Below are 27,578 nucleotides of genomic sequence, written 5' to 3'. Positions count from 1 at the left end.
TTCTTTTCTTTCATTTCTTTTATTTTCATTTCCCTTCCATTGATTTTCCTTCCTTTCCTTTCCTTTTCCTACCTTTTGTTTACGAGAAGCAGATTGATTAAATCATACCCTTCCTGCCAGAGCAATATAAAATTTCCCTATTTTGAGCTTACTTATTCATTATATTACCCATCGAATGTTCCTATTATTATATTAAAATGACAAATTACTTTCACTTCAGTATTGAAATTGTTAAATTTAGCAATAAATTAATATTAATAAAAATTTTAACGTTTTTAAATAACTTTTTTCTTACTAAGGTAAATATCGTTAAGTATGAACAATAAAAACTGTATATATTATTTGCTTATGTGGTTGAATTTCAACCACTGGGCGAACTCTAGTAATCTTTAAGAGCGCTAATTACTTCTTTCGTATTAGTTGTTTTAGTAGTATAAAGTCTCACGAATTTTGTACACGATTCTATGGCCACGAATATGTGTTTTTTGAACGCGAATTATCAACCGGACCAAAATGATCTACTTGTATTGACTCAAATGGGTCGCTGGCTTTTGGGATGTTATCCAAAAACCCTTCTTCCTTTCCTTGTTTGGAGGAAAACACAATGCATTTCAAACAATTCTGTATGTGTTTGCCGTTTTTTGTCTCATTTTTGCAAACCAATAGTTTTTTGATATCAGATCAACCGGTTTGTCTATGTCTACGTGGCCCATTTCATCATGCTATTTGAATAATATCTTCTGGAATACAGAAAAGAATTTTTCCATTATCAACTTTTCTGTACAGTACCCCGTTCCTCATCTCATATAGACTGTGCTCACTAACCTGTAACAAATCACGCAATTCTTTTAACTTTGCATCTCTCGCTTGGCATACAATTAAATTTTCCTCAAACGTATTAGTATCTGCAACCAGCACATTGTTGACGCGACTTAAGGTATCAACATGCTGCATACGTTCACCTGATCTATGCTCCAGCTTGTAGTCAAAATTTTGAAGTTCTAACGCCCACCTAGCTATTCTTGGATTAAGTTCCTTTTTGTTCAATGTCATAGTCAAAGAATTACAGTCGGTAATTATTTTAAACTTAAGTCCTTGGAGGTATACCCGGAATCGCTGGAGCGCATATATAATGGATAACGTTTCTAGTTCGAAACTATGATATTTCGACTCAATCTCACTAGTACGTTTTGAAAAATAAAATATTGGATGCATTTTTTTGTCTGACTTGCGTTGCATCAATATTCACCCCTATTACGGTTGTCAATAGTGAGAAAATTAGTGTCGACGCTCATGAATTGGTATCGGCGTTGTCTACGTCGATAACTATTGACGAGTGTTGACGCTTTTTTGGTATTGGCTAAAACAATGTTGAAGTTGTGTTGACGTGACGCGACACAAAATTTGTCGACACAGTTTTTGGTGACGACAAGCGCGGCAATACAGAATTCAGCTATTAAAAATTCAAAAAATAAGCTTTTTTTTTATGATTTTTATGCTTCTTATTTATTAATTTTTTAGTCAATTTCAGATAATAGTCAAAATAACCAACAACAGTCAGTTTAGTAGAATTGTGGTAATGTTCTAGGGCAGCGGTCGACTGCTAAAATACGTCCAAAAACCCCAGGAGAGGTACCAAATGACACGTATTGACCTCGATTTTAATAATCCGAAGGCGGACTATAAAAATTTTACTTGCGTTAGGAAATATTTGCAAAAAAAAAAAAACAGTTGCAAGCTTTCAAGTGGTTCATTAAAAGGTTTTTGTGAAATTTCAAGTATTTCTTATTTCCGCCTTCAGATTATTAATACCGAGGTCAATTCGGGTATTTTGATACCCCTCCCGAATTCGATCAAGTTTTCCATTAGTGCACCACGCTCTGGGAAGTAGGGACTTGCTAATGGTGTACTAAAGAGAAATCCAATCATCTACAATATATTCACTAAAGTTCGTAAACAAATTCCTTGTGTGTATTTTGCCCGGAATGCTTAATTGTGCACTAATAGATTTCAGCAGTTATTTAGATCCACAACTTGTCCACTAAACAAAAAATTAACTCAATACAAATTGTAAATAAACAACTGTCAAAAATTTAGGGATCGTATTTTCATCGATATCACGTCGACATCAATACATTGCCTTAGTAAATACCAATTATGCATTGACGTGACATTGATGTTGATACGACGTGATGTCGACGACGATACGAAGTGATGGTTGACGTTGACAACCGTAATAGGGTGATTGATCCGAAACCTCTCAATAGCGATCATTATATCATAAAATAAATTATTACTTTATTTTCTTTAACCAACTCAAACTGGCCTAACGGTGTATCAAAGGAAGTATATTTGATTGAGTCTCTATGCATGAACACATGAAAAAACCCATTCTTCAAATCTAGCTTCGTAAAAATTTCTTTATCAGACATCCTATAGAGCAAATCGTCTATTAACGGAATCGGGTAATTATCCTTAGCCGTAACTTTATTTAGCACCCTGTAATCTACGCACATTCTCAAATCACCAGTTTTTTTACGAACCAGCCCAATTGGCGATACAAATTCAGACTCGCTTGGTCTAATTATTTTCTTTTTTAGAAAATCATCTAATAAGTTTTGCAACTCGTTTTTTTCAGTGTACGACAAAGGTCTTGGATAACAACTGCAAGGCTTCACATTTTCAACAATTAGCTTCATTTCACTCTTAATTTTAGGTTCATCGGTGCGTTTAGTGTTATCATAGTACTTCCTAAAAATTTCTTATAGCTTATTTGTATGATAAAAACTTAATTTAGAACTAACTTTTAAATTTGGCCTCTCGTTATCTTCATTATTAATTAACAAAAGTTGTTTGGTAAAATCTTGTTCGTCTTTCTCATCAACTTTACAACTTGAATCATTAATTACTTCAATTACTGTGTCAGAATAAAACTCGTTTTGTTTTAATCTTGAAGCATCATTTTTACTATATGAAGTTTTATCTTCTTTATTAGTATCACAAATTATTTTGTTGTCGCTTTCCATGCAACTTGATTTACATTCGTTCGTTAACGATATATTTTCTTTAACTTCACCCTCTCTTTCTAATTTAAACTTGCAAGCCTCTAAAAAATCTCTACCCAACACAGCCTTTATAATGCATGGTACTGTCATCAACTATTATAAAATTTATTTCGAAAAATTTGCCATTTATTTTAACGTAACACAAAAACTTTCCATAAGTTACAATTTTTCCGTTATTTAAACCAAAGTATGAATTATTCAAATTTAATATATTGTTCACGTCCACTTGTCCGCTGACACAGGACCGCTTTATAAAGCTGATTGGCTTTCCAGTCTCAATTAAGCATTCTAAGGAAAAGGAAATATTTTTATAACGTTTAATGACAAAATGAAACAATCTTACATAATCATCCACCAAATGTACACATTTCTTTTTGTCACAAGCTGCTGCCCGATGGTCTTTGCTACCGCACACGTAGCATGCTCCTAACTCTCTTTTTGGTTTCAGACATTTAGCTGCCAAATGCCCACGTATGGTGCAATTGTAGCACCTTTGTTCACGTAAGCCATCTGGTGCTGTTGATGTAGTTGCTGCCGCTTTGATATCCACCTTGGAAAAGGCCTTTATAAGTTGCGCCTTCGTGGTGTAGCTTTGCAAGTATGCTTGTGCTCTTAAACGGTAGTCGATTGTGTTCTTAAACGGTAGTACTTTGTTGCGCATAGTGAGCAAAAAAGCCAACGGGCTGAAAGTTGTTCATATCAATGCGCAAAGCCTTTATAAAAAGCTTGGCGAGTTTAGGTTTCTGTCAGAAGGCTCCGATATTGATGTCATATGTGTTTCAGAAACATGGTTTTCTTCGTTTCATAAAAATGATATGGTGAAGATAAATGGATACCAACTTTTCAGAGTTGATAGAAGTGGTCATGGTGGTGGTGTTGCTATATATGTAAAAAGTAGTATGTCCTATAAATTGTGTTGTTGTTCTAGTCCAGGTGATCCTGTGGAATATGTGTTTGTTCATGTGTTTTCTGAGAATAATAGTAGGCTTCTTATATCGGCTGTACATACAGACCGAATCGACTAGTAGATTTTTCCGCGTTTATTGAATTTCTTCAATCGTTACTAACAGACTATGACAATATTATCATCGCTGGAGATTTTAATAGTAACCTACTGGTGGATGCCAGTTTAAAACAAAGCATGGAATCTCTGCGGCTTTTTCCCACAAACTGTGCTTTACCAACGCATTTCACAAATACTAACTCTTCTCTATTAGATTTATTTTTTGTCAATGATCTTCATAAAATGATCCACTACACGCAACTATCCGCTTGCAGCTTCTCAAAACACGACCTGATATTCCTAAACTACAACTTCCAAACATCATGTAGGCCAAGTTCGTTCACGTATCGCGATTACAGAAGTATAGATTATTATTCTCTTGCTGAGTCCGTTGAGTCGGTTGAATGGTGCTTGTTTCGTACGTTAACATCGGTTGATGACCAGACAAAGTTTCTGCAGGATAACATAAATAAGTTATTCGATGATCACGTTCCACTAAAAATAAAAACACCTAAATACAATAATAGCCCTTGGTTCAATGCTACATTAAAACACCTTATCCACCTTCGTAACCAAGCCTACTCACGGTGGAAAAGGTACAAAATAGTCGAAGCGCATAGCTGCTTTAAAACAGCTCGGCTTACTGCAAACAAAGCCATAAGGCTGGCCAAGGCAAATTATTTTAAGTATAAGTTTAGTTCTGCTTTGTACAAAAGAAAAGTGGAACAAAATCAAGCAAATAGGAATTGGTAAGCCCAAAAGTGACCTGTCTCATCCCTCTGATGTCGACACCAACGAAATAAATAATACCCTTGTAAGACTACCAAACTCAGCCGACAATGTGTGTATTGATAACTACTCCGTGCGTTTTAATGTTGACACTAGCCCTTTTGAGTTTGTTTGTGTCGATAATTGTGATGTTGTCCAAGCCATACTTTATGTGAAGTCTAACGCAATGGGGCTTGATGGTATATGTTCAAAGTTTTTAAAAGTCATTCTTCCCAAAATCCTTCCCCACATTACTTACTTGGTCAACTCAATTTTGACGACCGGTGTCTTCCCAATATACTGGAAAGCTGCAAAAGTTATTCCAATCCGTAAACAAATTAATGAGTATCGACCAATAGCCATACTCCATTTCCTCTCTAAGATCGTTGAACGTATTCCACATGGGCAAATCCTATCATATGTACATGAATACAAGCTCCTGTCAGACAGTCAGGCCGGTTTCAGGTCAAAGCGGAGCTGTACAACGGCACTATTATCTGTGACAGAAGAAATTCGTGAGCGAGTGGATGAAAGTTACATTGCCTTCTTAACACTTCTTGACCACTCTAAAGCTTTTGATTCTGTAGACCACACTCTGCTTTGTAGGAAGTTGGAAAACTTATTTAACTTCTCTGGTCATGCAGTTGCCCTTATAAGATCATATCTTGGCGATAGGAGTCAAGCAGTATGTATAGATGGTAAAAAGTCTGACTTCCTACATGTCTTAAGAGGCGTCCCTCAAGGCTCTATCCTGGGTCCTCTGTTATTTGTTCTGTATATCAATGACTTACCCGATGACCTTAAGTATTGTAATGTTCATATCTACGCTGATGATGTGCAGTTGTTTCCGTGTTGTCCTCGTGATCAAACTAGCTTGTGCATAAGTAACTTACACCACGATTTGAATCAAATATTTCCATGGGCTACTATGAATGGCTTATGTATAAACCCCAATAAGTCAAAATGTATTTTTATTCATAGAAGGTCTTTTCCCACTAATGATTTAGAGAATGTAGTGTTTGACAATTCCGTTATAGAATACGTAGATACGGCGAAAAACTTAGGTTTAATTTTTAACAAAACATTGACATGGAAAGACCATATTTTTAGAACGGTTGGAAAAGTGTATGAAATGCTTCGTACACTATAGTTAACACAGTATTTCACGCCTTTGCGCATAAGACTACTTCTGGCTAAAGCGTACTTAATACCTACGCTACTCCATGGTTGTGTGATTTACTCAAACTGTGACTATTGTGCAAGAACAAATTAAATGTTGTTTACAACAACATTGCTAGATATGTTAATGGGTTGAAAAGGCTTGATCACGTATCACAACATGCTGAAAGGTTGCTAAACATTTCTTTCGAAAATCTTTTAAAAGTCAAAACACTGTCCTTCCTCTATAAATTGATACACACGAAGGAACCTGACTATATCGTAAGCTTATTTTTCTGCAACCATCAAGATCGGTGCTTCTTACGCACATTAGATACCGCACGTAGCCTCTGAACGCCAATTCTTTGTTACTGCTATACGTCTTTGGAACTCCCTACCTACAAGTCTTCGACTCTTAAGTAATGCTCTGCACTTCAAAAAAGAGCTAACTTCATTTTTTAACGACTCTTAAACTGGATCTCAAATTGTTGTTGTTAAAATGTTCATTTCTAAGTCCCTTTTCCTTTCTCTGTGTCTTTTTTTCTTTATTTGTTAAATATTATTCGATCTATAATCAGCCAAAGGTTGTCATCACTACTGCTGGGGGTTCAAGGGGTTGTGTAGCGCAATATATAGCTTCTCCAACCCAATTGTCAACCTCACCTTCGAGCGGCGAATCCCGTTTCACTAACAGACGAGGCTCTGGCGACCCCAAGCTCCTCATGGAACTTGGGGGTTGGGGAGGGAGGGATGGCCTGAAGGTTTAATGTGGCCATATAAATCGTTCCCGAGATGGTCGGGCCAGCACCTTAATGGTGCTGTGTTACCGGAGCGTATCGGATCTGTATCCGACAAAGGACCATCACATCGATAACACCCCAAAGCCTTCGGGTAGTAACCTAATCGCTACAACAACAACAACAACAACATCACTACTGCTGTCTTTTAATATTTATTAATTACTTTTCTTTAGTTTTAAGATTTACATCTGCATACATAAATATTTAACTATTATCTGTTATATTTAATTTAAATTGATTAATCTAATTTAATATTATAAATTTTCAATTTTTATAGCTCATGCTATTCATGACTAGCACTGTTAAATAATTGGTCAAATTTGTTGTGCTAGGAACAAATTTTCAAATAAATACATACATACATACATGCGAACTTTTCTCCTGCTTTCCACTTTCTTGCCTCCAATTTTCGGCGTAATATGATTCGATTTTCTTTAATGTCTAATATTTCTCCCAATTCTTCCAGTAAGCCTGTAGCTCCGATAGAACGTCCTTTGCTTTGTAGCCAATTTTCCTCTTTGCCCTTTAGCTTGCTTAGCAATAGCATATGCTGCTCATTTTGTTTAATATTGTATACATTTACAATGTTTTTAAATTGTGCTACCCACACTCCGAAGTTTGGACCACCCTCATAATCGCGCAACAAATTTTTTAGCATGTCTATTGAAATTTTTTGTTGCGTTGCAGGTGCGCTACTAATTGTTCCAATACCACGTAGCAGCAAGTTCTCCCTTCCCAGTAAATGCTTTTCATGCCGCAGCAAGTATTTCGAATTAAAATACATTAACGGCTGTTTCTTCGTGTTGCCGCTCTGTTTGCTTTTCTGCTTGCTTCGTGGTGGCGCTCGCCACTTGATGTTCTGCAGTTGTTTCGTCTTCTTCTTGTTCGTTAGCTTCGTCGTTATTTATAGCGTATGTTTCGTTATGTGTGTCGTCGAATTCTATTGTTGGACATTCTCCTCGTTTGTCTGCCGGCACATTAATGAGACGTATAATGAGTGTACTTTTGTTGTCGCTCGACGGCAACTGCAAACTACGTAGCCAAGCACGTAGCTGAAGCACACTATATAGTTGAAACATCCTGATCTTCCATGTTTTTACACTGCTTTTCTATTTTATTTCGAACACTCCTTTTTATAGGTTTATTATTTCACCCAGTTTTCTACTCAGTTTTTGGTTTTTATTGCCAAAAGAAAGAAGGAAAAAAAATTTTTATATTTGTTGCAGGCGACAGGACAATCTCACTTCTAAGAAATTGTAGCCCATAAATTAAACAACCGCGCTCGTCCGATTTCATTTAACAACCGAACTTTATTGCATTCTATTTTCTTGAAGCTTGTCTGATATATCAGTACGCATACATTTTTAACAAAGCACTCAATATATGTTTGCACATGCGTAAGAACGAAAATCTATTATTTAAGAGACGTGATGAACCATACATTTACATATGCGTTAGAGTGAATTACTTTACAATAGTTACAAAGTTATTAAGAGTAAAAGATACAATAAATAATAAACTTGAGGTAACGACTATTATTTAAATTAACACTGGTATTTATGTAATTTAGGTTTCAGGTTTCTGGTTTTATATCAGAAATGAAACTATTTTATTTTTTAGGTCAAATTTACACTCATTTATTAATTATTATTTAAATGTTGACATTGACTTATTCCGACATGTTAGACGAAGACTGACTCGACTTGTGACTCTCTAGCATTCTCTAAGCGATCGATTTATTTTATTACATTGAGAGTGAGAATGAGTAGATATAAAATAAGTAGATTGAAACCCAGTATTTTAGAGTACACTAATGAGCTGTTTAGTAGCATAAGAGGATAATACATAACTCGCCCTCCACATAAATTAAACAGAGTCCCCGCGATTTATCTTAGGGTGTAAAATTATATCTATACATGTATACGAAAATTTAAAATATTAGTTAAATGTAAAATGAACAATGCTTGTGCATGAAATGAACGTAGATACTACGTAAAATTTTTTTTTTGTTTTTTTTTTTTTTTTTTGTTTTTGATAACAAATTAATAAATCAGAATTCAGACATCAAAAGTTATATATTTTCTTTTCTTTCTTGTTAACGATCGTAAATATTAACCATATCTAAGTTTTATACATATACGAAATTGTTTTTTTTTTTTTTTGTGTATTATAACTGAAATCAATACTTGCTTTTTACATACATATGCATTTGGGTTTATGTACGTATATGTCAGTTGTAATAAAATATATATTATATGTATTATAATATTTAAGAAAAACTTCAAAAGGTATATTTATGTTAAGTTTAACAACTATATATACATATGTATACATAAAATTATGTATAATTATTTATTTTTTCAAGTTTGTACGCTGAAGCCACCAGTGGTAAATTTTACCATTAGATACATATTTTTCAAATATTGAAAATTCACAATTTTGTACTTTTAAATTGTAATTTATGAGTAAATGTTAAAATCTTTTATAAAATTCGCATAAGCACATTTACGTTATTTTATGCGGCCTCTTGATATTTGCCATGTCAACTTTATTAGGAAAACTTTTTGGCAATTGTACAAACCTTTTTGCAACTTTATTTCTATTAGCAACAGGATTCTTCATGTAAACTTTGCTGTTGTTGAAGTGTGGAACCCTTTCTGCTTCTGCATTTAATTTGTTGATTGCTTGTTTCTTTTTTCTGTAAGTATAATTTTTTATTTTTTCAAAATCTATGTCGCTTCTATTGATAAAGTCAATCGGTTTTACATTGGTTGAACTATGGATGGAGTTGTTATAAAAACCAATAGCCTTGATCATGATTTCTTCTACTTCTAAGGAGTTGTCTGAATTTTTCAAAATGCGTATATGCTCTAACAATGTGGAATGCAACCTTTCAATATCAGAATTTCCGGTGTGACTATTTGGAGTGGTGAAGTGTGGAATAATATTATTTTCGCGGCAGAATAATCGTATAAGTGAATTATTGAACTCGTTGTCCATTATCAGTTTTTTAGGTACACCCAACCAAGAAAATCTTTCTTGAAGTTTGATCTTGATTGTGACCATGTTTCTATCAGGCAATTTATGAATGGAAGCCAATTTCGTGAATCTATCAATAGTAGTTAGAAAACAAGCTCGGAAACAATAAAATACGTCGGCATGAACTATCTCGTTAGGACTACTAGGAGTTTCTGTGTAATTGCAAAATTTTTTTAGAGGTTTTCTTGCGTATTTGTTCTCGTTGCACACATCACATTTGTTAACAAATCTGTTAATAACTTTTTTCATATTTGTGTAAAAGTGCCTTAATTTCATTTGTTCGTAATTTTCTAGCACACCCCTATGGTTCCCTTCCGTATGGACCTTTTCCACTACCTCTAAAATTTCCTCCTCTGTTTTCAAGTCTAAAGCTTTGTTAGAGCATTTAGTAAATTTAATGTTATTGTCATAAGAAAATAAACTAATCAGCTTTTCTTGTACAACATTGTACGCACTATCAGGCAACTCTGAATGAATTCCTGTTGTTCCTTTTTTTAATATATTTCCTAAAAATATCTGTAAGATAAATGCTATTTTGTAAGTCGCCTTCGGCTATATAGACTACATATTCTATATTTGTTATATAATATTTCGCTTTCGATGGGTTTGTTCCTTACTATACGAATCTGAGTGGTGTATCTGTTTACTATGGACTCGGATATAAGAAAGTGTTCATTTAGGTTTTCGCATGCTGAATGCACCGTTTCTAAAGAATTTTCGAACAAGGATTTTATATCAATGTTTTCTTCCTTATCCATAAAGTAATTATTATCGTTTTGTCGGGGTAAAAAATCAGCGACATTGTTTTCCCTACCTTTAATATATTCCACAACAAATTCGTATTCGCTTAGTAAGGTTTTCCATCTTAAAACCCGTGTGGTTGTATCTTTTAGAGAATAGAGCCATTTAAGGGGTTGATGATCCGTTTGAACAACGAATGAACGTCCGAATAAATAAGGTCTGAAATGACGCACCGCCCACACTATGGCTAGAAGCTCTTTTTCTAGCGTATGATATCGTTTTTCCGCACCATTTAATGTACGACTTGCAAAGCAAATTGACTTTCCATTTTGACTTAAAATCGCGCCTATAGCAACATTACTGGCATCGGTTGTCACAGTAAATGTTTTGGAAAAATCAGGAAATACTAGTAGAGGGGGTGAAGTCATAATAAGCTTGAGTTTGTCAAATGCTTCTATATATTGTTTATCTTTCGAGTTGATTTTTTGATCCTTTTTCAAATATTTAATTATTTGAGAAGCTATCACTGAGTAATTTTTAATGAATTTTCGGTAATAGCCCGTTAAGCGTAGAAAGGATTGGATTTCTTTAACGGTGCTTGGTAATTTTATCTTTTGTATAGCCTGATTTCTCCGGGTTTGGCTTGATACCTTCAGGTGTGATAATATGGCCCAGAAACTCTGTATATCTAGATAAAAATTTGCATTTATCGCATTGTATTCTTAGGTTATTTGTGGATAAGCAGTTAAATATTTTTGTTAGGCTCTCAAAGTGTTCGCTAATAGAAGTAGAAAATACCAAAATATCATCCATATATATTATGCAGATTTTGTTGATGTATTCCGACAAAATTGTATTCATAATGCGCTGGAACGTAGCAGGCGCATTTTTCAAACCAAAGGGCATGCGCATAAACTTGTAATGCCCATTAGGTCCGGAAAAAGCAGTTTTTTCTATATCAGATTCGTCCATTAAAATTTGGTGGAATCCTTTTGCAAGGTCGATGGTTGAGAAATATTGCGCCCGCCCAAGTTTTTCAAAAAGAGATTCAATATTTTGAATGGGAAATTTGTCATCAATAGTAAGGCTATTCAATTTACGGTAATCGACTACCAAACGCCACTTCTTAACCTTACCTGTTGATTTTTTCGCAACTATCCACAACGGTGAATTATATGGAGATTTGCTAGGTCTAATTATATCGTTTTTTAACATAGAATTAAGCTGAATATTTATTTCCTCTTCCAACGCGTAAGGATATCGATAATTTTTTGTATATATAGGGGCATGAGGTTTTGTGATAATTTGGTGCTTAACTGCTTCTAAAGCTGGTAAATACTGGCCTTCTTGAAAAAAAATACGTTTATACTTTAGTAGAAATTTTTTTAATATCCGCCTCTCTTCGTCATTCAAATCTTTACTAAGTAATGGATCCACATCAAAGTTGCTTTTATCCAAATATAAGTTGTCTGGATATGTGTCTGTTTGAGAACAGTATGCATAAAATTCATCATTAACGGAAAGGTAACTTGAGCTATTATTGTTAAAAAATGGAATTATTTTATCGCCTATATTTATTACTTTTTGTGAAAAATTTATCAGCATTTTTAAAGGAGCAAGAACATTTAATCCTAATATACACTGGAACGGTTTATTTTTTAGGTTCGCAAGGACATTGTTTCTTTCTCTCTTTCGAGTTCCCCTGGAATATTTACTATGACTTCTTCTGATATGACTTCAGAGGCAAAAAGGGTTTTTATCAGAATAGGGATTTTCAATATTCTACGACTATGAAAATTCTTAAAGGTTTTGAAATCCCCTGCCACTGTCGACTAAGCATCTTACTTTTATGCCTTCGATAGTCAAATCTATCAGGGGTAAGTCGTTCGGTGAGGAGAAAGCTGAAAATTTTCTAAATTATCGACTTCCATTGCAACAACGGGTTGTTGCCGATTATGCCCTGTGCTGTTGGGAAATCTACCAGAGTAATTTCTGAAATTTGGTTCACCTCTCCAATTGCCATTATTTCTACCATAGTTGACATTGCTATTAAAATTTCCGGATTGATTATTTTCAAAATTTCTATTGTATATGTTCGAATTTTTATAATTCGGATTATATTCAAAATTTGTATTTTTGTTGCGGAAAATTCCTGAATTTTGTTTACCAAGAGTTTTCCATGTTGTTTATATTATTTTGCAACAACAAAGTTTTTACATGAAATGGCAAACATTTTAAATAAACTTCAAAAATTAATTTTGTATTATTTTGTGGGGTGTATAAAACATCAATACCCCCTTCTAAAATATATTTCGTATTCATTTTCTGTAAAGTAGATCCTAGTTTATTATGCAAATTTTCAATATTTGAGGCCCTAACATTCATAGCTTCGTTTCTTAAATTCAAATATGTGGACTTAACACCAAATTCCTCTTTTAACCTATTTAATATATCATCAAAACTCGGCTCGTTGAGATGTTGTATAACGTGTAATGCTCGTCCTTTCAATTTGTTACATAAGACTTTGGATATGATAGGCTTTTGTTCTTCAATTGTCAGCGACAAAATTGTAGATACGTCTCGCAAGTAATGTGTTATGGTGTACTCACTTTGACCATCAAAAAAGGGAATACTCCGTGCCTCCCTCAACCCCTCTGCTAATGTTAGTGCCATTTTGTGTTATTTCTTTGTGTTTTGATTTTAAGTACAGCTATAGCAGGTCATAATTTTCTCGTTTTGAAGTCAAGTGCACTTTTAAAAGATTTTTTAGTTGTTGTAATTTATGAACACTTAAGTGATTTGCGGTAATTTTTTTTTTTTTTTTTAAGTATGTTATGCGTACATATGTAATACCACTAATTTCGGTATAATATAAAGTTTTTAGTTTTCGTCTTCACAATTTTCAGAGATTTTCGCTTCGTAATATAAAAACTATACCCACTGAGTTTTAAATATTTTTGAAAATCAAGGTTGCATAATTAAATTCTTTGCACCTATAACATATATTTACGTATATCACACATAGTTTTTAGGGCCTAAGAGGCTTTATCCAGTTTCGACACTCTAAACTTGCTTCATACATTTTTTAACTTTTTAAATGTCTTTTATTTTAATTATTATTATTTTTTCACGCATATAAAGGACTTAAACAAGATCTTAATGTTCTTATTTTTTTCCGATTTTTCCCTCGTCGCCATTTAGGTTTCAGGTTTCTGGTTTTATATCAGAAATGAAACTATTTTATTTTTTAGGTCAATTTTACACTCATTTATTAATTATTATTTAAATGTTGACATCGACTTATTCCGACAATATGTTAGACGAAGATTGACTCGATTTGTGACTCTCTAGCATTCTCTAAGCGATCGATTTATTTTTATTACATTGAGAGTGAGAATGAGTAGATATAAAATAAGTAGATTGAAACCCAGTATATTTAGAGTACACTAATGAGCTGTTTAGTAGCATAAGAGGATAATACATAACTTGTACGTATAGCATATACATGCTTCGACGTACATGGATTGGCTATGTACAATATATACATGGACTGACTTGCTACAGTATGTCTGCTATGCAGTCGTCAGCATAGGTTTATTGACTGCCCGTAATTGTTGGAGCGGTTTCGATTTAATATTCCTCAACGTTCTCTCCGAAATTTCTATACCTTTTATGGTGATAATCTTAGAACTAATTATGTCTGTAATGCTCCTATTGCCCGTGCTATACGTGAGTTTAACTCACTGAGCGCTACGGTTTCCTTGGATTTTTCTCTACCAAGGTTTAAATTTTTAATTATTTTAAGCTCTGCATTTTAAGTACTCCGGTCCATGTATGTATATAAGTTTCATACTTTAAGCTCTACATTTAATTTAAGAACTATTTAATATATTTAGTCTGTAAGGATTTATTCCATTGACTGCAAAATAAATTAAATGAAAATGAAATGATTCTGGACAAGTAAGAGTTTAACCTGTTACAGTATCCAAAACGAACTTGGGCCAGGGTGAGTCGTGTTTCCCTAGGTAGTGTGCTTTCTTCTTCTGCGAGGAAGGGATATTGCGTATTAATAACGGGGCTCTCCGGGCGCGTCCTGACAACGGCGTTTACCGATTCTGTGTGGATTTGGCTAAGGGCCTGCTTGTGCTTGCCTGGATCAAACGGCAGTGTTGGCAGGTGCCGGATCTCGTCATAGTGCTTTAGGAGATGTTCCCTTAATCCCCGTGGAGGCGGTGCTAATCAAGCAGTTGTTTGCTAGGATGTCCTGGTTTGTGACAGTTAAGCAAGAACTGTTTGTTCAGTATTTCATTGTACTCTTTAATATTGAGCTCTTTGGCCTCACTATGTAGATGGTATTCGGGAGTCATAAGGAGACTATCCAGTGGCAGTTCTGATTGCAGCATTTTGGCAGGCCTCTAGCCTTTTCCAGTGTGTATTTTTGAGACCAGGTGACCGGACTAGTGACGCGTAGCTCATGAGCGGCCGGCCAATTGCTTGGTACGTTGTTGTTGTTGTAGCAATGCTCGCCCCACCTAATAGCCGCGACCAATCACAAATTGTCATCAATATCCTCTAACGGGAGTCGAAGGAAACTTGCCGTTTCAACAGGGGTGGACCATAAGGAAAGGGGTGTTAGAGGCGTTGGTTCCACATTACAATTGAAGAGATGGTTGGTGTCATGTTGGGACACATTGCAAGCGGGGCATACATTTTGTATGTCGGGGTTGATTCTGGATAGGTAAGAGTTTAACCTGTTACAGTATCCAGAACGAAGTTGAGCAAGAGTGACACGCGTTTCCCTGGGGAGTATGCGTTCCTCTTCCGCGAGTTTTGGATAATTTTCGTTAAGCACTGGATTCACCGGGCAATTCCCGGCATAAAGGTCCGACGCCTGTTTATGGAGTTCACCAAGGACCTGCTTGTGTTTTTTCACTTATGGCTGGGTTCTCAGGTGCCGTATTTCCTCAAAATGCTTACGGAGGTGACTCCTTAAGCCCCTGGGCGGTGCTGGTTCATCAATCAGATGTCTGTTGGGATGCCCAGGTTTCTGGGTATTCAACAGGAACTGTTTGGTCAGCATCTCATTTCTCTCCCTGATGGGGAGTATTCTCGCCTCATTATGCAGATGGTGTTCTGGGGACATAAGAAGACAGCCCGTGGCGATTCTGAGAGCAGTATTTTGGCAGGCCTGTAGTTTCTTCCAGTGGGTGATTTTTAGGCTTGGCGACCATATGGGTGACGCGTAGCACGTAATCGGCTGGCTGATTGCTTTGTATGTAGTCATGAGCGTTTCTTTATCTTTTCCCCAAGTACTGCCAGCGAGGGATTTGAGGATTTTGTTACGGCTCTGAATTCTCGGAACAATTGCGGCTGCGTGCACACCAAAATGTAGATCCTGATCAAACGTCACACCCAAGATTTTGGGGTGTAGGACAGTCGGTAGCGTAGTGCCATCGACGTAGATGTTCAAAATGGTCGACATTTGGGACGTCCATGTTGTAAATAAGGTCGCGGAAGATTTAGTCGGTGATAATGCTAGGTTTCGCGAGGCGAAGAAACTGGAGAGATCAGGGAGGTAGCCGTTTATTTTATTGCATAGCGCATCGATCTTTGGGCCTGGGCCTGTGGCCATTATTGTGCAGTCATCGGCGTAGGAAACGATTGTGACTCCTTCCGGTGGTGAAGGTAGCTTAGATATGTAGTAATTAAACAAAAGTGGGGATAGGACACCACCCTGTGGCACCCCTTGTTTAATTCTCCTTGGTTTTGATGTTTCGTTTCTAAATTGCACCGATGCCTGCCGACCACCCAGATAATTTGCGGTCCACCTTTTAAGACATGGGGGAAGGGTAGACCCTTCCAGGTCTTGCAGTAACGAGCCATGGTTGACCGTATCAAACGCTTTTGATAGGTCTAGCGCTACGAGTACTGTTCTATGGTGGGGGTATTGATTTAAACCGCAATTTATCTGGGTGCTAATGGCATTTAGCGCGGTGGTAGTGCTATGGAGTTTTCTGAAGCCATGCTGATGAGGGGCTAGCTGCAAATTTGCTTGGAAATAAGGGAGCAAAATGGCTTCTAGCGTCTTTGCCACTGGCGATAGGAGAGATATCGGACGATACGACTCACCTATGTTAGCTGGTTTCCCAGGCTTTAGTAGCGGGACCACCTTGGCCATTTTCCATTTCTCAGGTATGACAAAGGTGGAAAGAGACAGGTTGAAGACATGCGCTAAATATTTGAAACCCTCTTTCCCTAGGCTTTTAAGCATCGGCATGGCTATGCCGTCTGGGCCCACTGCTTTGGATGGTTTAGCACGACCAATGGCGTCCTCAACCTCTTTAGCGGTGATGGTGATTGGTGACGCGCTGAATTGTGTTTATGTGCGTGTCTATTGGCTCTCCGTCTATCTTTGTCGACCGTAGGATGCATTATATATTGTCGGCAGAAAGCGCTCGCGCATTTTTTCGCGTCCGACAGCACTTTGTCGCCAAAGGCGATGGAAACTTTGTCTTTAGTGCTTAGTCGGATTCGATAGGGACTTTACGGTGGACCAAAGTTTACCCACACCGGTAGAGAGGTTACAACCTCTTAGGTGTTCCTCCCATTTCGCCCGCTTGTGTTCATCCACAAGCAATCTGATGCGTTGGTTTATATCCCTTATTTGGGGGTCGCCTGGATCAAGCTGCCTTATAAGGTCACGTTCTCTCGCTAAGTTTGCGGCCTCCGCCGGGAAGTGGGGCCGGATTTCGGGAATTCTCCCGGCGGGGATGAAATGTGCCGAGGCGGATTTAATGACCTTACAGAAGGCACACTCCCCTTGGCGGGCATCAGTCGGAATAGGGAGGGCAGCAAAGCGGCTGTCTGTAAAGGATTTATATTCTTCCCACTGTCCTTTTTTGAAGTTTATGAAAGTGCGTTTTTCAGTGACGATGAAGTCGGCGGTATGTTCAAGCGAAATAAGTATGGGCAGGTTTTCGGATGCCAATGTTACCATCGGCTGCCAGTTGACGCAGTTTACGAGTTCTGCGCTCACGATTGAGATATCTGGCGAGCTGTGACAGCTTCCTACCATACGTGTGGGGGCGTCTCCGTTTATTGTGCAGAACGTTGTTTCTTCTATTTGATCCGCCAACATCTCACCCCTACTGTCCGCCCGCAAGTTTGAATGCCATAGATCATGATGGGCATTGAAGTCGCCTAAGATAATGCGATTGTTGCCAGTGAGTAAGGCCCTGATATTAGGGCGGTATCCACTGGGGCAACAGGTGGCAGGAGGGATGTAGATGTTGATGATTTCTAGGTTTGCATCGCCTGACCGGACAGATAGGCCTTGACGTTCTAAGACATTGTCCCTGCGGCCGATGCCAGGATCAAATATATAATATTGCACAGAGTGGTGTATGATAAACTCGCGACCGCCTCCATTTCCTCTCTCGCGGTCTTTCCTGTGGACATTATACCCAGAGCAGGTCTGCAATGCAGATCTTGCTGTGAGTTTAGTCTCTTGAATCGCAGCAATGCGGATGTTGTGCCGCTTCATGAAATCGACTATCTCCGTAATCTTCCCAGTTAGTCCATTACAGTTTAACTGCAGAATTCTGAAGTGCATAAGGGGAGACGTCGCCACTCTGGGGGTAAGTGACGGGTGACTACGCCTGGGTTGTGGAAGGCCAGGACGCAATTGCTGTTGTGGCCCTGGGACTGGGCGTCCTTGGGCAAGCATTGGGGTACCCGGATGATTTGGGCTTGCGACCTGGCAACATGGCGCGATGAAACCCGTCGGGGGGTTGCCGTCGCGGAGACCAGAACATCTAGCGAAGTGGCACCACCCAAGGCAGGAGCTGCATTGGGCGGATGTCGCAAACCTATATATTATGTGCTGGCAGACGGTGCAAACGGAGGTAGGGACTAAGAGTCTGTTTCCCTGACCTGCACGATTGCTGCCGGAAAAAAGGGGGGGGGGAGAAGACGGGGGCAGGGGCTGATGCTCAGCATTGCTACCAACTCTACTACGAAGGTATTAGTTATGAGTGCCATCAGCTGTTTGAGTTGTTGGCGCCGTGGGGCGCGAGCAGCAGCGGGTACTTGTTGTGGCTTGCTGAGCAGCGGAGCTGCTGGAAGGTAGGGGGGGGGGGGGGGGGGCGCTTAGGCGTAGACTACGGGACGCCCTTGGGCGTGAACAGCAAGGAGCCAGAAAAGATTTATAAAAGTTACGTGGACGTCGGGTTTTGGGATCAAGCCCAGAACAACCTGTCCGATGCAACCATCCCTTGTACGAGACACACTGAACAGAGTATGACCGTCCTAAAAATATTCTTTTCCGGCAGATGCAGCAAAACCATTTCTCAGGACCGGGGTCAGGAGACGGACCCGGATTGGATTCGATGCCTTCCCGGAGTAAGAGAATATGGAGCAGTCCTGCTGCAAGGAGCTGCTGGGAGGATGACAATTTGTGGGAGGGACAAAACAAATTAGATGGGGTCACACTGAAATGACAGTCCTTGGTCGGGAAAAATCCCGAGTCGCTCCGGTACATAGAACCGACTGCCTTGGGAAGCGTGCTTTGTACGTGGTTAGCATCGTTTCTTTATCTTTTCCCCATGTGCTTCCGGCAAGCGACTTGAGGATTTTGTTGCGACTTTGTACTTTAGAAACAATCTCAGTGGCATGAGCCTTGAAGGTTAGAGTATTATCGAATGTTACTCCTAAGATCTTTGGGTGACTGACAGTCGGTAGTACGACACCATCGACGCGTACGTCCAATATTTGCGACATTTGTTCCTTCCACCTCGTAAAGAGGGTGGCCGTAGATATTGTCGGTGATAATGCCAAGTTGCGAGAGGTGAAGAAACCGGAAGGATCGGGGAGATAGCTGTTATTTTAGAAACTAATTCATCATCTGAAGGGCCAGGTCCTGTAGCCATAATCGTGCAGTCGTCAGCATAGGGAATGATTGTGTCGTGGGAAGAAGTGACATTTCCTTCCGTGATATAAATCCGGTATGTTTGGACGCTAGCACTCCCAGCAATCTTCTGATTGCCAAGCGAATGTTTTTGATCATTAGCCCTCTCGAATCCTTCATTATAACCGAATAGCTGGCAGAAGTAGATTAATGGGACTGATATCGATACACGCGGACTTTGTTTATATAATTTTTTTAAATCTTTAGGAAATTCCCGTGCTGACATCGTTGTAGAGTATGCCAAGATGAAAAGTTGTCAGTAAATAAGTTTATACCGATTTCACACAGAAACTTAATCGGATCACAATTCTATTTAATGAAATAATTAAGTTTCCCTTTTCGTACAGAACCTTTTGCTTCATTAGGCGAGCATCTGTCAGCAGCCCCAAAAAAATATTTTATTTTTACAAAAAATAATTAAAATGGAAATCACCCATTTCCTTCTTAACTATAAATATAATCAAAATAAAATGCATGCGCAACTACCCATAGATGTTGCTCCTAACTAAATATGCGCCTATTTTCGAAAAAGCCATAATAATATCTTTTGTAGCATATGCAGCGAAAATAAAATTTTGAAGTTTTTCGTGTTTTTCTATTTTTCGTAAATTATTGAAAATAATTTATTTTTGATTGTCATTTGTTACATTGACAATAAAATTCGAAACACCAAGCAAAACCGACTGGATTTTTCACTCGATTAGGCATTCAATAAAGCAATAATTCGATAAATAAGGATTTGTGTTTTGTATGGAAGATTGAGTCAATTAGGGCTTTAATGTAGAAAACTTGACTAACTATTTCATTAAGCCGCTGTGTGAAATTGGCATTAGGCTTTAAATAGGGCAATTCATCTTTATATTTATTTTTTTCTAAATTTTACATATTTTTTTTTTGTTATGCAGATGGAACGGTGTTGCCAAAGGCGTTGGTACCCAGCGCATTATTGGCCGTATACATATGGTTCAATTACAAATTGGTAGTGATCACTTAACGTCGAGCTTTTCGGTTTTAGAAAAACAACCCATGGATATGTTGCTTGGACTCGATATGCTGAAACGCCATCAGGTAACGAAAATAAATAGTCATAAATCTATTATTTGAGTTTTTTATTGTAATCGGCTTTTTTCATAGTGTAACATTGATTTACAACGCAATGTTCTACGTATTGGAACTACCGGTACTGAAACTCCGTTCTTGCCCGAAAACGAACTTCCAGACTGCGCACGTCTCACCGGTAATTCTGAGGATGAGTTAAAACTATTGCAACAATCAGCTAGTGAAGCAGAGTCTCGCGCTATACAACAAGCAATAGAGCAAAGCAAACAAGATGCGGGTATTAATAAGATATTTAACTAAACTATCAACAAATTGAAAAAAAATTAATAACATGTTTTCATACCATTAGCATCATCATCAAAGCGATCTCAAGGCGGTGCAACCAATAATGTTTCATCGAACGACAGCTTCACAGAGAACGACGTCAGCGATTTAGTTAGGCTTGGCTACAACCGCGACGATGTGATCGCCGAATTACGTCGTCACAATGGCAATAAGACACAAGCAACTACAGCGCTTATTGCTAAATCATTGAGATTTTGAAAGAACCTTGGCGTCGCCAGCTTTGTCGCCGCCCTATGCAATTACTAAATCACAAAAGAACAAAGAAATCTAAGCACAAAAAAGTAAAAAGTAGCAAACTATCAATGCCACTAACAACAAGTACAGTAAGGAATTCATATGAATGCGTAATATTATCATTAGCTGTTGAGCGTTTGTCACTACGAACATCTTGAAGAGAAAAAGCTGAGAAAACTTTTTTAGAAAGGGATTAAAAAGCCTACCACGGCACACAAACTACCTCAGGCTAGAGCATTTCTTATTTTATATACAGATGGAATGAATAAACCAGAGTGGCGAATTCGTGCCGATTTATTATGAAAGTCGGATAAATATGAGAATATTAGCATTAAGCATTTATACACACTTCCGAAGAATGTCGAAAAAGTATGCAGCAATCGCTGTATAACACTCATTTAAAACAAAACCTTTTGTGAACAAACAGAATAATAATATCAACGAAACAAAACAACATTGGTTTCGGATGAGGAATTGTAATTTATTTTTTATATTAAATTCAGTAAATTTTTTTTCGGTCTAGTTAAGTATTGCCAGCGGATTTTTCCGTTAAAATTTCTTATGTACGTAAAGGGGTTTAGAAAAAGGAAGTGACTATTCGTCCAGAAAACGATATTTTTGATCGTCTAGAATAAAGTAAAATGAAGAAAAACAGCAAAAAATAAATAATAAAAAAACGGGTAAATAATCGGAAATTTAGTACTGAGTTTTCCGTACGAATAGGGACAGCCTTATTAGAAACAAAAAGTATTTAGTACATGGTAATAAGAACTGTAATAAGAAATTTCTTAATAAAGAGGATATAGGTGAATTTTGAACTAGTCAAACTATTGTTGCTGATCTGGAATTAACTATACATACCGTTCTCCATGCAAAAAATAGGTTAAAAAAAATCACACCGAAAAGTGTTAATGGTTTTTATTCGCGATGACCTAAAGTGCTAAAATTTATTTCAAGTGAATATCGATGCTCGTCGAAATTTTTTTTTTTTATTTTAGCACGAAATCTTTTCAACAAAGGTTTTTTGCTTTCTTTGTGGGAGGGGCGCAACAAATTAAATGGGCTTACACTGAAATGACAGTCTTTGGTCGGGAAAATACCCGAGTCGCTCCGGTACATAGAACCGACTGCCTTGGGAAGCGTTTTGCTTTCTTTGATATACTATTACTTACATACATATATTGCCAAGAACGATTAAAAAAAAAAAATGCGTGGAAATTTGAAATAAACTATCATAACTTTTAGTTTTTCATAGAATTAGGAATTGGGTTGTATTAAATTATTTAGGTATTCAATATTGCAAATTACAATGAAACTTTTAGAGATATGTAATTGCATTACTCACCGGCAGCATACAGTTTTCCGTGCAAACGATCATTTAGGTTGAGTAGGATAATTGTTTGGTAGTATATATAAGCATGATATCAAAACCTCATATCCCCGAATAATTTTTGCTTCTAGGAAAATTTTTCGAAACTACGTCAATATAAGGCCATTCCGTCCTCCCACCCCCAGATCCATCAGTTCGGGGTCGCCAGAGCCTTGGCTGTTAATGAATCAGGATTCGCCGCGGGTAGGTGAGGTTGACAATTGGGTTGGAGGGGCTATATATTGCGCTTCACAACACCTTGAAATTTGGTATTTTAGTTGCCTCTTACGACAGGCATACCTACCGCGGGTATATTCTAAACCCCCTAACCCCCTGGGCAGTGCAGTGACTTGTTAAACACTCCTAGTGTATTTCTGCCATGAAAACTCATCTGCTTACAGACGCCGTTCGGAATCGACGTAAAACATGTAGGTTGCGTCCCACCAATTTGTAGGACAAATTAAAAGGAGCACGACGCAAATTGGAGAAGCTCGGCCTAAATCCCTTCGGAGGTATATCGTGCCTTGCGTAATTTTGTTTTTTATGCTAGCTGCGTATTACATTTTGGGCTCGCTCATATGTAAAGTTGAGTGCTAAAAATTTAAAATTTCTGTTTTAATAACGTTTTACTAAAACTATTAAGAACATCTATACCATGATGCAATAAAACCTACCAGGTGAAGTCAATATTACAAAATGACGTCGCATTTGACAAGACTTGCCCTCATACAAAACTTAAGTAGCACTTGACTTCTGCACTATCGATTTTTAAGTTTTCAGTCAATATAGGTGTATTACATATATGATCATAAAAAATACTACATTTTACACTTTGTGCAGAAAAATATAGTCTGCTTTTTGTATTTCTTTTTGTCGACGGACCTTATTTCCTTTTTTTATTAGAATAAGGCCAGTTGGCATTGCTTGATGATGATGCTGTCGGAAAGGACGATTTTCCGAGCAACAGAATTTTTATATAGATTTAATTTATCTGTATTTAATTAGCGCGACATGCTCATATTGCTTTATACAATTGTTTTTGTTATTGATATTAGAGACAAAGTATGAATGTGGGAGATTTCGAATTCAATACCCAGCTCCCGAGAAGATAGCTGATGAAGATGTGAAATTCAGAAACATTTCCTAGTAATCATCGCCGTTTGTAAACTTTGCAAATTTTCCTAGTTATTTTAGTTTTTATTTTGAATATTATTAATCCCGGTGTAGGAGAGGATCAGATACCGATCAATATAATAATTAGGTTTATTTGGTGGTATCGTGCTCCGCCTACCACACCGAAGGGTTAAACTCCCGGGCAAAGTAAAATCAAAAAAAGTAGAAAAATTAAATTTTCAATAATTTTGTTTTTATTTGCTCAACATGTGAGGGTGGTTGGCGTCGAATAAACCGATAATGCCAGATCAAGTTATTCACAGTAACTTTTTATTAAATTTTTTTCCGTTATTTTTCGTAAAAATGTTAATTTCACATCATAGTTTTTATTCAATTTTGTATTTTAATGGCAGTATGCCAGGCACAAGTTGTTTTCATTTATTTTTCATTTCATTTTCAAATATATTTGTCGTAAAAATTGATTTTTAAATGACACCACGCCAGGCATAAAATCAGTAAGGTTTCTTTTCCTTTTCCAAATTTCGAGTTTCTTTTATATAAATATATGTGTGTCAATATATGGCTTGTTGCCATGTTTTTTTTTTCACTATCCCGTCATGTTCCGTTATGTATATAAAATGAGTTTCGTTTTTAAATGGCACCACGCCAGCTTTTAAATTTCAATGTTCCTCCGTTATTCACAGTAGCTCCGTTATTCAATAATATTTAAATTCCGTTATTTCTCGTAACAATAGCCGTGTTTTTTTACACGCGTACACGTTTACGTTTGCGGGTAAAAAAAAAACGCTTATCCTCGCTTAGAAATTGCTTAGGACACCCATCTAGAGGCAGTGGTTATATAACTAGGTACAGAAGAGGGTGTAACTAAAATCGGAGACACAAACCTGTGGTGGCCATAGTGTATAACATATAGCTGAATCAGTTGCGATGAATAGTGAATACAGACCATTTTTAGAGGAGACGTCTATAGATGTAAAAAAAACATAGCTAATGTAAATTTTTGGTTTTTTAAATGGCACCACGCCAGGCACAAAATCAATAATATGTATTTTAAAAATACTTGTCATATCATGTTGGGAGGACAAAAGCTATCCTTAAGACAAGCCCAAGGATGCTCTGCCAATCCCAACTTGCCACGTTGAACTCTGAAATTTTCAATCAGAATAAAGCTCGGGGTCGCCCCTTGGCTGTGATTTGTCAAACAATCCGATTGTATTTCTGCCATGAAAAGTTTCTCAGTGAAAACTTATCTGCCTTGCAGACGCCTTTCGGATTCGGCGAAAAAGGCATTGAACCTGCCAATTTGTACGAAAAATTAAGAGAAGCTCGGGCTAAATTCTCTTCGAAGGTATATCGGGCCTTGCACTTTTTTACTTGGAGGTTGTAAAGGTCTAGGTTCCAATCCACCAAAGAAAGGATCTTGTATGGATTGATCTGCAAAGGTTAAGTAGAAGTCGTTTGAAAGTAGAAAAGTTTCCACACCCCTTTGTTTTCGATGGGAGCTCATCAAAACATTTCAACCACTCGTATAGTCTTTTTTGTTCTATATAACAACAGCCTAAATCTATCATTATCCCTTAGCAATTATGTATTGCAAATTATCGCTTAAATGATGTGCTGACTTGCCTAGCTTTAAACTCCACACAAAGTTCATAGCGTGGCAATGTATTTGTTGTCTCACGCCAAGCCAATTTTATTCAATGATAATAATTTGTATGGGCCTATCATAACGCTTATACTGAGACAATTAGAATTTGCCATGTTTTGCCGCTTATTTTTTCTTTTACTTTATTTGTGGAATTAGTGGGATTCGTACATTTGAAATTCTTTAAAACTTGAACAAGCAAATTTAATTTTTTTAACAAATATTGGGGCCAATAAAGATTATATCTGCAAGTACAAAAAAACGTAGTTTTTTTTTCTCCCAACTCAATAAGAAAAATGTGAAGTATTTAACTAAAGTTGTAAAACAATAGAAAATACAAACTATTCTTCGTCTTCATCATCTTCGTCGTCTTCGTTATCGCGGTTAACGTTTGCACGTTCGCCTCTGTGATTGAATTCTTTTTCAGGATCGAATTGCATGCCCTCTTGATCACCGTCCCCATCCTCATCATCATCACCACCAACTTCCTGGTTCTCAGCTTCAGCACGTTCCAGTCTACGGGCCAAATCCGCCTCATCTATAGCAGTAACAAGCTTCGGCGGCATTATTACTTTAAATTCACCTTCGGATTCAATAATTTTATTGCGGATATTTTCAATTGCTTCTTCGAGAGCTTTTAGTCCTTCGGCTTTTTTAGTGGTTGATGTTGTCATCACGTACCTTTACATATGAGGGTTGGTAAGTTTTTTTAATATAATTAGTACAATAATTCAAAATGTTTATACTCACAATGGTGGTGCTATCAAATTAATGCGTATGGGTAGTTCTTCTGTAGTTAAATCAAGACCAGTTTTTAGGGCCGCCTTTACAGCATCTATGCCTTCATATCCGTAGCAGGAACATTCAATATCAGCACGTATTTTCACAGTTGGCGATACCAACTTACGCTTGATATTATTTAACAACACCTCCTTGGTGTGTTCATCTAAGCCACATTCATCAAACACCGATGGTTCTGTTACCGATTGCTTGAATATATCGTAGGCCACAGTTTTACTATTATATTTCTTTTCAAAATGCCAAGCAGTCTTCAAATACAATTCCTCCAATTTTTCACTGGAATCATATCCTAAAATATCGGCCACATGTCGCAATAAGGAATTTACAGCTTTCGCTTTAGCAAAGCGTTCTGAGCACTTCTCTACATCCTCTGCTGAGACACGACGTTTCGACAAGTCTATATAACCCTTCTCCTTATCAACACGTATAACTACAACCGGTTCTGTTTTGCCAACTCGTATCAATTTATTTATGGAACGTATACGACGACGAGACAACTCTGACAATAGAATCATACCCTCAATATTGTTGTATTCCAACAGATGGACATATGCTCCCATTTCCGCAATCGACAATACATTCACCATTACCACATCTTCAACTTCTGGATATTTCTCACTATAAAATCGGGATGTTAACGCCATTTTTGAGTTTTTATAAATTTCGGCGTGTTAATTTTTACTGAAATTGCACGTAAAAATTGAAAACTATAAAATGTATACCATAAACGTATACACTTTTATAGAAATGGGCGTGCAAAGGTGTCAAAATATGACATTTATCGAAGTGTTCTTTAATTAATAATTAATTGTAACCGGTATAAATACAGTGTTGCCGTATATGCAAATCACCCTGTAAGAACGTTCTTGTGCACGTCCCACGACCAAAAATCTCATAGAGCTGTAAAAATTTGTGCCAAAAGTGCAATCTCTCAGCATTCTTTAAATTGCGATTTTTTGGTTGCATATTGTAAATCTCCATTCCTGAATGGCTTAGAATACTTTCAGATCAAAGCCAAAGTGTGTGTGTTATTGAATGGTAAAATATGATTCAATATAGAGTGTGAATGTACAAACCATTCCCAATCTTTATTGAATGTAAGCTTGAAATGCACACTTTTTTCCATTCAGCACTAAATACTTTTTTCCCAAGGATATATTTTTTAATTCCCCCCAGATATGTTAAATCAATTCAGGAGTTTTTTTTTATTTTTTTATTACAATCTATGAGATCACATTTATACATTATACCAGGCATGCTTAACCAACGAACCGATATCATTTCGTTACGATAATTAACGTTAATAAACGTAACAAAGTCATTTCGTTTCGTTTTTTAACGTTAAGAACGTCAAATTAACGAAATGATTTTGTTTCGTTTTCTGCCATATCAAAACGAAATCAAATCGTTTATGTTGATTATTAATTTCAAACTATGCTGGCAAAGCTGATT

At 37.1% G+C, this 27,578-nt stretch overlaps 2 protein-coding genes across 2 annotated transcripts in view; one reads left to right on the top strand and one right to left on the bottom strand.

Annotated features, from left to right (window-relative positions):
- rngo (DNA damage inducible 1 homolog rngo) overlaps positions 1-22,004 on the top strand; it is an 84,495-nt gene extending 62,491 nt beyond the window's left edge. Inside the window, exons 4-6 of the mRNA XM_067781794.1 lie at positions 20,445-20,607; positions 20,674-20,875; positions 20,948-22,004. Coding sequence (XP_067637895.1) covers positions 20,445-20,607; positions 20,674-20,875; positions 20,948-21,141 — 559 coding nt within the window. The 3' untranslated portion in view covers positions 21,142-22,004. The remainder of the gene's footprint in view (positions 1-20,444; positions 20,608-20,673; positions 20,876-20,947) is intronic.
- A 3,438-nt stretch (positions 22,005-25,442) lies between these two features.
- eIF2alpha (eukaryotic translation initiation factor 2 subunit alpha) lies at positions 25,443-26,897 on the bottom strand. Its single transcript, XM_067781795.1, has 2 exons — positions 26,076-26,897; positions 25,443-26,006 (listed from the first exon to the last, which is right to left on the bottom strand). The coding sequence occupies exons 1-2, from the start codon at positions 26,768-26,770 to the stop codon at positions 25,667-25,669; spliced, it is 1,035 nt and encodes a 344-aa protein (XP_067637896.1). The 5' UTR covers positions 26,771-26,897; the 3' UTR covers positions 25,443-25,666.
- Between the last annotated feature and the right edge of the window lie 681 nt (positions 26,898-27,578).

This window comes from Eurosta solidaginis, chromosome 4 (assembly GCF_040869045.1).
Source record: "Eurosta solidaginis isolate ZX-2024a chromosome 4, ASM4086904v1, whole genome shotgun sequence".
Lineage (NCBI taxonomy): Eukaryota > Metazoa > Arthropoda > Insecta > Diptera > Tephritidae > Eurosta > Eurosta solidaginis.
This window is presented reverse-complemented; position numbering and strand designations above follow the sequence as displayed.

Bases quoted from the DNA above. Each gene is read 5' to 3' on its own strand.
- eIF2alpha (XM_067781795.1), bottom strand. From the start codon at position 26,770: ATGGCGTTAACATCCCGATTTTATAGTGAGAAATATCCAGAAGTTGAA. The intron at 26,007-26,075 runs GTGAGTATAAAC...TCATATGTAAAG, and splicing joins AATTTGATAGCACCACCATT to GTACGTGATGACAACATCAA.